The sequence below is a fragment of the Cynoglossus semilaevis genome, chromosome 14 (assembly GCF_000523025.1).
Source record: "Cynoglossus semilaevis isolate Cse_v1.0 chromosome 14, Cse_v1.0, whole genome shotgun sequence".
NCBI classification, from domain to species: domain Eukaryota; kingdom Metazoa; phylum Chordata; class Actinopteri; order Pleuronectiformes; family Cynoglossidae; genus Cynoglossus; species Cynoglossus semilaevis.
This window is the reverse complement of record NC_024320.1, coordinates 20,523,765-20,533,688: the sequence shown is the minus strand read 5'-3', so window position 1 is coordinate 20,533,688 and position 9,924 is coordinate 20,523,765. Positions and strand designations below refer to the sequence as shown.

Genomic DNA, 9,924 nt, shown 5'->3' with positions numbered 1-9,924 from the left:
GTATTTTAAGGCAAAGTAGTGTATTTTAGTCATATAAAAAAATAAAATTATTGACTTACTTAAAATCTCTCACTCTAAGACATGATCATAGTCAAAGCACTTCATTTTTTCTCAAAAAACATTACACAGTCTAATATGCCCTTTAAGCTGATAGACAAATGCTCGCCCTGAAGTCTTGATTGATCTGGAATTTTGCATCCAATTTTTTTTTTTAATTTTATTTTAAAAAATGTTTGATATATTAGTCATAGGTTTTGGCTGCCTCAAATATTTTTTCTAACCAGAATTTCAGTTTTAGTTTTGCTGATGTTGTGTGCAAACAAACTTCTATAGCTAAGAAACCCTGGAATCCTCAGACACGTATCTATAAAAGTCAGGTTTATCAGACTGTCAGACCTGAAGATGACCCCATGTTTGGCTTGTTTTGTTTTCTCCATAGGACTTTCTCACAGATTTGATGATGTCTGAAGTGGACCGCTGTGGAGAGAATGAGCACCTAATCTTCAGAGAGAACACGCTCGCTACAAAGGCCATAGAGGAATACCTGAAACTGGTGGGGCAGAAGTATTTGCAGGACGCCCTTGGTGAGCCTTCGCTTAAATCAAGAACACTAAAAAAAAAAAAGAGAAAAAGTCAAGAACACTAACAAACAAAACCATAGTAGCATTAGTTAGAAGTAGATTGTTCTGTGTTCTGTCAACAATTTTCTTTACCTCAAATCTTTACGAGTCGTATTATTTTGGTTACTTTCCTTCAGGTGAGTTCATCAAGGCCCTCTACGAGTCAGATGAGAACTGTGAAGTCGATCCATCCAAGTGTTCATCAGGTGACCTGCCAGAACACCAGAGTAACCTGAAAATGTGCTGTGAGCTGGCTTTCTGCAAAATCATCAACTCCTACTGGTAAATATTAGAATGTACATCCACACAAAAGACTATTCTCTCCTGACAAAGGTCCTGCAGTTGTTGCAGTGTCAGCAGTACTGTTGTGGCCACTGACAAAATTAACATTGGGGTTCATGTTGACTTTAGATAACATTAAATTCAAATCTATTTATATAGTATTTTTTTTACTCATCTTTCTAACAATGTTCAACAGAAATTCGATTAGTTGTGATCTATCATTGAATGTAAAGAGCAAACCCGTGGTTGCAGCCTCTTTTTTTCTTACACTAATCTTAATAGGACGGCATTTGGAGTGGAATGGCCAGAGGTTTGGGCAAGCACCAAAAACTGCTTGCTTCCTTGGCCCGGTTATAGCATCCCATTGCTCGTGTCCCATTTAGTGCCTGGCATGATTTTCAAAGTTTGTTTGTGTTTAACAAAAAGGATTACATTTTTTTGTTAAATGTTAAAAAAAATGGTTTAAGTCATTTGCCAGTTTATGTAGTTAAATTTAAGTTATGTGCTTATTATTCTCGTACCACATTTTCTAAAAAATAATATTTTTGTTGTTTTTTTTCTCCACAGTGTATTTCCACGAGAACTAAAAGAGGTCTTTGCATCGTGGCGGCAGGAGTGCAGTAACCGCGGCCGACCAGACATCAGCGAACGTCTGATCAGCGCGTCTTTGTTTCTCCGTTTTCTCTGTCCAGCCATCATGTCCCCGTCACTTTTCAATCTGATGCAGGAATATCCCGACGACCGCACGGCACGGACGCTCACTCTCATCGCCAAAGTCACCCAAAACCTGGCCAATTTCACCAAGTAGGTTTGGACGACGCACGTGGACGTACACATGCAAAGTGTTGAATTATGGGAATCGTCTGGAGTTTTAATTGTCTCTCTTCTTTTAGATTCGGTAACAAGGAAGAGTACATGTCTTTTATGAATCAGTTCCTGGAAAATGAGTGGGCCAACATGCAGCGCTTCCTGCTGGAAATCTCGAATCCAGAGACAATCTCTAACACTGCGGGCTTCGAGGGTTATATCGACCTGGGGAGGGAGCTGTCCACACTGCACTCCCTCCTGTCTGAGGTGGTGTCTCAGATGGACCAGGTACTGAGAAAAAAAAAGTTTACTGCTACATTAATGTCTGTGTTTTATTGATTAATGTTAATAACTTCTGCCAAAATTATTTTCCACTCAGTTGAACAGAATGCTACAAAATTTAAATTGCACAGCAAAGACGTTATGGTAATTATCTGACATGAAATCAATATTTTATTACTGCGTTACATAAAGTGTGCCAGAAAGCACTGGGGAGCCACGGAGGCTGAGTGAAGAACTTTATTGGATTTACCAAGACATTCGTATTAGCCTCAGAAGCAAATGCACGTGTGTAATAATTAAGAACAGGACAGACAGTGGATATTTCTCTCTCCCAGAAAAAGTCATTTAAATGAAACAGTATCGTCTATTATTATATGGAAGTCAATCAAATTACCCCAGCCTGATTCATCATTGATTGTGTTTTCTGAATTAGAAAGTCTCCTGACGTGGAGTCAGTAACGTGTGCTTTGTATAAAAAATAAACCAAATGACAGCTGTATAAACCAACACACCATATACTTGAACCTGAATCATACCTGTTTTTTCCAGAGCGGCGCCTCAAAGCTGGGTCCTCTGCCCAGAATCCTGCGTGAAGTAAACACCGCTCTGTCGAACCCTTCCAGTGTCCAGACGACATCTGGACAGTCATCAGAGCACCTGGGCTCCTCGTCTCCTCCTGAAGCCAGCTGCAGCATCTCCTCCGGTCTGCAGAAGATGGTGATAGACAGTGACCTTTCAGGGTAGGGAAATGTTATAATTCTCTGGCAATTCATATCCAGTTAGACACACATTTGAATACATTGAATATGTTTGTGACCTTTCTAAATTTATAATTACCTTTGCCCTTTTTTTTATTTGTATTGTGCAAACTGTACAAACAAGGTACTTTCATATTTAAACTCCAAAGTACAAGGTTTTGTTGACTTTTTAAGACTCAATATTGACATTTTAAAGTTCCTGTCAAAATGCATGTTCAACGTTAACGTTCCTGCCTTTTGTCCTCTTCAAGTCAGTGAGTGTGTTTCCCTGTACCTCCAACAGCACCAACAGTCTCAGCATCACTTCTGCTTTATTACATCAACATTTTTCTTCATGTCTCCAGGGAGTAAATATAACCTCATGTCACTGATCTACAGTCCTGGCAGAAAAGTAGCAAGGAGAATGTAAAAAAGGCACAGTGACATGGGGACAAAAAAACACAAATGTTAGGCAGAAATGTAAGCAAAAAGAGAATCTGCGAGAGTGAGGAGAGAGAGAGAGAGAGAGGGAGAGAGAGAGAGAGAGAGAAATACAAATATACAAATGTTACATAAAAGTAAAAGAGGAAGAGAAAGATCATCTCACATCTTTTACTCAATATTTCAACTAATTTGTTAATCTCCGTTTTTTGAGTCTTTGCCCTTTAACTGATTATATATTGACTTGTACTTTACGTGTGTGTGTGTTAGTTTTGTAGCGTGTTAATTAGCATGTGAGCTCACCATTCTTTTCCTACTGTAACCCTCTAGTGTAGTCAATAGAGCTGACTGGGTCGTACAGATGGAAAAAGCATCTGGAAGACTACATGCTTTGTTTTTTTTTTCTATCTTTGAATTACAGTTTTGTTAACCTGCGGAATCTTGGCTAATTAGCCAAATTACACATACAGCCACTTTGCTAATGATGTCATAGCAAAAACACCCATGATAGAATCTTAGTTGTAACAATCACGTGACAAGTACAGTATGTCATGATCTTTTGTTATTTCTCTGATCTAAGACCATAGCCAAGAGCTCCCCCTACAGGCTATATCACAGATAATGTATGCAGCTTTTGAGGGAATACCATTAAGCTAGATGTGAAACAGGTACAAAGTGTAACGCCTATTACTACTACTCAGCTCTAATGCATGGTATAAAGCCGTCAACTTTTCTCCGCATTTATTTGTTGTTCCTTTTTTTTCCAGATTGGTGGACTTCACCAGGCTACCATCCCCCACTCCAGAAAACAAGGACATATTCTTCGTGACACGGAGCTCAGGGATCCAACCTTCCCCCGCACGCAGCTCCAGCTACTCAGAGACAAATGAGCCAGACCTTGGTATGGCCAATGGCAGCAAAAGTTTGTCAATGGTCGACCTCCAGGACCCACGCAGTTTGGAAGGTGGTTTAGGTCCCAGCACCTCGGACGTCTTGGGTGAGGGGTCAAGCTCTGGTGCTGTGTGGTCAGCCAGAGTGCCGCAGCCTAACATGATGGGAGGCCCCAATTTGAGGAGGCCAGGCCAGACACCATCCACCCCTGTCACAGAGACCACACCAGGGCGACCCGCCCAGTTACTTGCCCCCCTTTCCTTCCAGAATCCAGTGTACCAAATGGCAGCCTGCCTGCCTGTGTCGCCTCGTGGACTGAACGACTCGGGCTCAGAGTGCCATAGTTCTGTCAGTTCCCATAGCAACAACGAAGAGGCACCAGCAATGGGGAAGCACACCTATTTGAACCACGGAGGTGCAGGAGCCGGCGGAGCAGGGGGGAGCAGCGGGGACGAGTACACCAGGCGTTCGGGGGAGTTTAATCGTCGACAGTTGTCTCTGACAGAAACGCAGCATCAGCCCTCTGTTCCCAGGCAGAACAGCGCTGGTCCGCAGCGAAGGATAGACCAACCTCCGCCCCAGAACATGAATCGAGGCCGTACCCCTTCCAATCTCCTCAACAGTGGAGTCTATCCGCGGCCCTCCTCGGGGAGCATGATGACGTCATCCCCCGACTGGCCTGGCAGCGGCGCGCGGTTACGGCAGCAGTCATCTTCCTCCAAAGGTGACAGTCCTGAGACCAAACACAGAGCTCAGCACAAGCAGGTATGAGGTTCACCCTGGTCACCGACAGTGTGTATAACTGACAGTTACTGAAAGCGCTATTTATAATTCAAGACGGACACAGACTGTAGCCGTCTGAGTCCCTGCTGTCACCTGGTGTTACAGTCATAGGGAGCGCTGCTATTACAAAATGCCCTTTTGTCTCATAGCACGTGGAGAAAGGCTGCGTAGGAGGTCTCTGAACAGACACTGCACAATTTGCCCTAATGAACTGCAGTCATTGTGCATGTAATGACAGTCATTTGCATACAGGCAGCTCATCACTTCACCACTGTTTTACTGGTCATATTTAATGGTCTGAGAATGAGAGTGATGGAGGAGCAATTAGCATTTTATTAACCAGGGAAATTTACCAGGCAACTGAACTCAGACCCTGATTAAAAAAACAACAACAAAAACAACATCTTTTTGGTGTATTATAATAATAGTGATTTTTTTTTATAAATAATTCAATTTGTATTTATTTTTGACTTACTTTTTTGAACTTGTTTTTGGTTTAATTACTTAACTTCTAGTTTCATGTCAGAATAGAAAAAGTGCAGAAAATCAAAAAAAGTGAACAACTTATCAGTGAGTACTAAAATTTTGTCTAATTATATTCGGAAATTTCACCAAAGTCAATTGGAGTCATGCTGTGGTTCTACTTCAGCCACGACTCTCTGGTGAGCTGCTGTTCAGCTACACGGCCCACGCTGACAGTGTCTGATGAATTTCACTTAATTTGCATAATTAATAAAACTTTCTTTTTCCGTATTAGTCTGGCTTTGTAGGTGAATAGATTCACACATGTAAATCATTTCTTCAAAGTGTCCGCCGCGGTGCATAAGTGGCTTTGAAGACAGGTGTGTGTGTATCCATTCCACCTTCTGTTTCCAGTCCAGATCAGTGGGTGCATTTCAAGCTTACAGTATTACTGTTGGTTCTGTGCTCGTGCTGTTGCTTCCTCCCCTCCTCCACCCGTCACTTGCACTCAGCTCATGTCTGTGTGTGTGTGTGTGTGTGTGTGTGTGTGTTTGTGTTTGTGATGTGCTGGTTCCACTAGGCCCCCTCCCCTGTCAACCCAAGTGCGCTGGACCGCACAGCAGCCTGGCTGTTGAATATGAATGTGCAGTATTTAGACCATGAGGGATTGGAGCCCGAGTCACTGAGAAACAGAGAGGATCTGAATCAGGTGGAGAAGGTAACCAACGTCCTCATCCAACATTTGAACTCAACTGATGCTTCCCTAACAAACCGCCTCAATCTTCAGCTGTGACCCCTAAGTGACCTTCTGTTTCACTTCTATTTGACCTTTTCTTCCCCCTCACTCAGCCGTTCTCCAGTAACAGTAAAACAGATCAGTTTCATGGCGACCTTATTTGTGTGATTCCTTAAACCTTTTCAAATTGCTTTTGCACCGTGAACAAGCCAGTAATCAGTGATGTTCCGCTGATTTCACAGCAACTCATTAGCAAAGTGCTGCATGCAATAGCCATAGCCATAGCAACAGCAATGATAGCGGAGCAAGGGTTAGTGATTATGAGGCTAAATATAACAGTAATTATTAAATGTCTACACTTAGAACAATGGGAAATCTGATCTGCTCATTTGTTCATTTTTTTTTATGATGAATTATTCTTATTTTTCAAATAATCAAATTGGTTGTGTAATGACTGTCAACTCACTTCTTATGGCCGACATACACTGTGCGATTTTGGGCCGACGACCATCGTAGGACAAACGTCTTACAACCAAAAATTGGCCAAGATTTATTAGATCCACATCTTATAAGCTAGCTAAAATGGCACAGTGTATGGAGGCCACCAGAATGACAGACCAAACAGTCTGTACTTATGCATTTAGAAACAGTCAGTGATCTATCACTAAGTTATTAACTACAGTTAAACAGATAATTAGAAAACTTTGTTTTCGTATATAGCATTACTGTGACTTTTAGCCAGATTAGCATTTTGTGCTAACTGAACGGTTACATTTCTTTCTTGGTATAAATTTCCACATTAATTGCACACAGAGGAATTTCTACAGATATATTACCTTTTATACTTTTGCAACAGTAATTCTAGAATCATCTACGCCCCTGACTCGTATATTTTATGTATTTAATAACCCAGAGCAGGTGTGTGTGTGTGTGTGTTTGTGTATGTGTTTTCACATGCAGCACAGGTACGCTGACATGTTTGTGCCTGTGTGTTTGCATCTCCTTAAATGTGAAAAGTGGAGACAGAGATATGAGAGAGAGAGAGAGAGAGAGAGAGAGAGAGAGAGAGAATCCTTCGCTGCTTCCCTCTGCATGTGTTCTCCCTCGCTTCTCTTCTCAGCAACCATTAGAAACACTCAGCCTCGGCTCCTCTTCCATTCTTTGATTGGCTGCCACTTGCCCCCCCCCCACTCCCCCACTCCTCCTTTTTCTTAATGACTACAGACCTGTCATCCTATCATAGCTTATGCTTTATAGAAGCCAGCAGCTCAGGCAGGGAGAGCAACCAAAGAAGGCAATAACTTCAGTCATACCAAAGAAGCCGCAGTCGCCTTAAAATAGCAGAGCAGCAACAAGAGCTGCAAAACAGCACATCTTCAGCAGCAGCTCCGACACAGGCTGCAGCTAATGGACCACAGTCTCTACAGTAGTCGGGTCGCTCCAATGCGCGGTATGCGTTCGGTGAACTATAACTAATGAAGTCCTACATTTGTTGTGATCGAACAGAGGATACAGTAATAAGACACAGCAGAGTTTAGATGAGAGGAAAACGCAGTTTCTGATTACATTAAGTTTGAAGTCATGCTGACTTGGTAAAGACCATCAGTTATTACCTGGGATCAAACCATTGTCTTTTAGGGGTACGGCAAGATTGTTAACCGCTTTGTTGCTCTACCTCAACATTGTGTTTAAAAACACAGAACTGACATAGAAAATATTTTATTTCATTTATTATTGTTGTTATTAAATACCATTGCCAATTATCTTTCATTACTGAAAATCCTTAATGGAATAATGAACTGCGTAAGTTCAACGTTTTACTGTTAGTTGACAATTTTATTATTAATAAATAATCTCATGCTTTGATTACATTTACTAACCTTTCAGTGTAAAATGTAGATTTTGGTCCCTTTAATAATTGTAATTGTGTTTTAGTTTTAATATTTTTTAATTCATCTACGTTAATGAAGTTAAAACCCGTGACAACCTCCAGAGTGGAGTGGATACGTGTTTTGTGTTGAATTTTATTTTAAGAACAGAGTTCAGTTCAGGCTCTGGTGCCAGATGTAAACATCACCTTTTGTATTATTTACACAATAGAGAAAGAACATTACTCACATTTCCTCTGAGTCGGCGTTCGCGTTCCAGGAAGGAGAAAAGCTTCAGTAGACAACGGCGCAGACCTGAGGTATTGTAGGTGTGTGAGCGACCACTGCAGGGACTGAGGGGCAGATTATTCATTCTCTGGGAACCTGGTGACAAGAGCTGTGAGCCATTATAGAAAGGAAAGAAGCAATGAGACGATGAGGTCATTGTTTTCTCCAGGAAGAAGAAGAAGAAAAAAAAAGTCTCAGGCATTTGAGTGACGTAACTTAACGAGCAGAAAGTGACAGGAAAAGATTAATGATGGCGGCGGCCTCTCCGCTAGCTGCAGTTAATTGTTCAAAGTCTTCTGATTGTTAAATGTTCGTCGCCAGCCTCTGCTGACTGACGAGCTCAGATATTCTGTCCTGATCAGCTGCTTCTTTGTTTACTTTAATTATGTTTCATTAAAAACATTTTATAAAAACAACATTTGGATTAAATGTCACTAAACAAAAATCCCAAGGCATTGATGGGGAGTTTATACCGTTGTTCTTGTAGCAGCTGATTTTATCTGCAGATGTTTTGGTCAAAACCTGGGAGCAGGGCAGACTAAGTCAGACCAAACTGACTTAAACATCATTTACTATGAGTTAGCTGTTTCATGTCTTTGACTCAGTCTAATACTCTATGATTCCCTGAGGGACATTAATGGATTGAACTAATTGATTATAATAATATAGATTAGATTGGATGACAGGTAGATTAGATTGGATTAATCCATTGATCCTGACTATCATTGTTTCCTCTAACATGGAAGATAAGGGTTTATTCATGTATTTGACCCTCTCAGGTCAAGGAAGGTCAGAGGCCAGGAGATTTCCAAAGTTCAGTACCGAGACAGGAATCTTAATCCTCCTCCTTGTTTCATCCCTGCTCCATCCCAACATCCAAGCCTCTCAGTCGACACATCCTTTCTCTTCTTCTGTTTTCTTAGACTCAGCAGAAACTTTTCCAGAGCATCTCAACAGATGAATCGTTTGAACTGTTTTGGTTCATAGAACTCCTGATGTAGGGATTTTTTTCCTGTTTCTGTCAGTTACTGTAATGAAGCTGAGGGCCCACAGTGGTGGTGGTGGTGGTGAAGATGATGATGATGATTTCCTCTGCTTCTAAATTCAGTACCAGCAGGAGATCGCTGTGCTGCAGGAGAAACTGCGGGCATCCGTGCAAAAGCTGGAAGAGTACGAAGCCCGTCTGAAAGGTCAAGATGAACAGGCGCAGAAAGTGCTGATGGAATATCAGGCCAGACTGGAGGAGTCGGAGGAGCGCCTGCGCAGACAGCAGGACGACAAGGACCTCCAGATGAAGAGCATCATCAGCCGGTGAGTGTTTAAAATGAAGCAGTGTCTGTATCTTCAGTAACCGCGCTGAAACACTGACGCTGTCTGGAAACTCCTCAGGTTAATGTCAGTGGAAGAAGAGCTGAAAAAGGACCACTCAGACATGCAGGCAGTGGTGGACTCCAAACAGAAGATCATCGACGCACAGGTGACTTTGTCTTCTGACGTTCAGTGTGAAGGTCGCGTCCAGTGCTGTATAAACCCAATGACTGGAAAGAAAATAACAAAGAATTCAAATAATAAAGTATTGACATTAGTTCCGGGCCAAATGGGAGGAATTCCTGGGCTGCAAGTGGCCCCCGAGCCAAAGGTTGGAGATCACTGCCCTAAGTATTAAGAGTTTTACTCTGTCGTACCTGAAAACCTAGATATACAACTGTGTGTTTAAAGAAAAAAAA

General features: G+C 41.8%; 1 protein-coding gene and 1 long non-coding RNA gene across 9 annotated transcripts in view; one reads left to right on the top strand and one right to left on the bottom strand.

Annotated features, from left to right (window-relative positions):
• dab2ipb (DAB2 interacting protein b) overlaps nucleotides 1-9,902 on the top strand; it is a 791,247-nt gene extending 781,345 nt beyond the window's left edge. For 4 of the 8 annotated variants that reach the window (XM_025062562.1, XM_025062565.1, XM_025062564.1 and 1 more), the window contains 9 exons: nucleotides 440-584; nucleotides 758-902; nucleotides 1,470-1,706; nucleotides 1,796-1,997; nucleotides 2,541-2,731; nucleotides 3,937-4,825; nucleotides 5,886-6,023; nucleotides 9,306-9,508; nucleotides 9,587-9,901. In XM_025062562.1, coding sequence (XP_024918330.1) covers nucleotides 440-584; nucleotides 758-902; nucleotides 1,470-1,706; nucleotides 1,796-1,997; nucleotides 2,541-2,731; nucleotides 3,937-4,825; nucleotides 5,886-6,023; nucleotides 9,306-9,508; nucleotides 9,587-9,863 — 2,427 coding nt within the window. In that variant the 3' untranslated portion in view covers nucleotides 9,864-9,901. Of the gene's footprint in view, nucleotides 1-439; nucleotides 585-757; nucleotides 903-1,469; nucleotides 1,707-1,795; nucleotides 1,998-2,540; nucleotides 2,732-3,936; nucleotides 4,826-5,885; nucleotides 6,024-9,305; nucleotides 9,509-9,586 lie in introns of all 8 variants that reach the window. The other 4 variants (XM_025062561.1, XM_025062560.1, XM_025062566.1 and 1 more) reach the window with 3 other exon arrangements.
• Nucleotides 474-2,668, bottom strand: LOC112488079 (uncharacterized). The gene is made up of 3 exons (XR_003051799.1): nucleotides 2,528-2,668; nucleotides 714-831; nucleotides 474-610 (listed from the first exon to the last, which is right to left on the bottom strand). It is a non-coding gene; the product is annotated as an uncharacterized LOC112488079 (long non-coding RNA).
• Nucleotides 9,903-9,924: the final 22 nt, after the last annotated feature.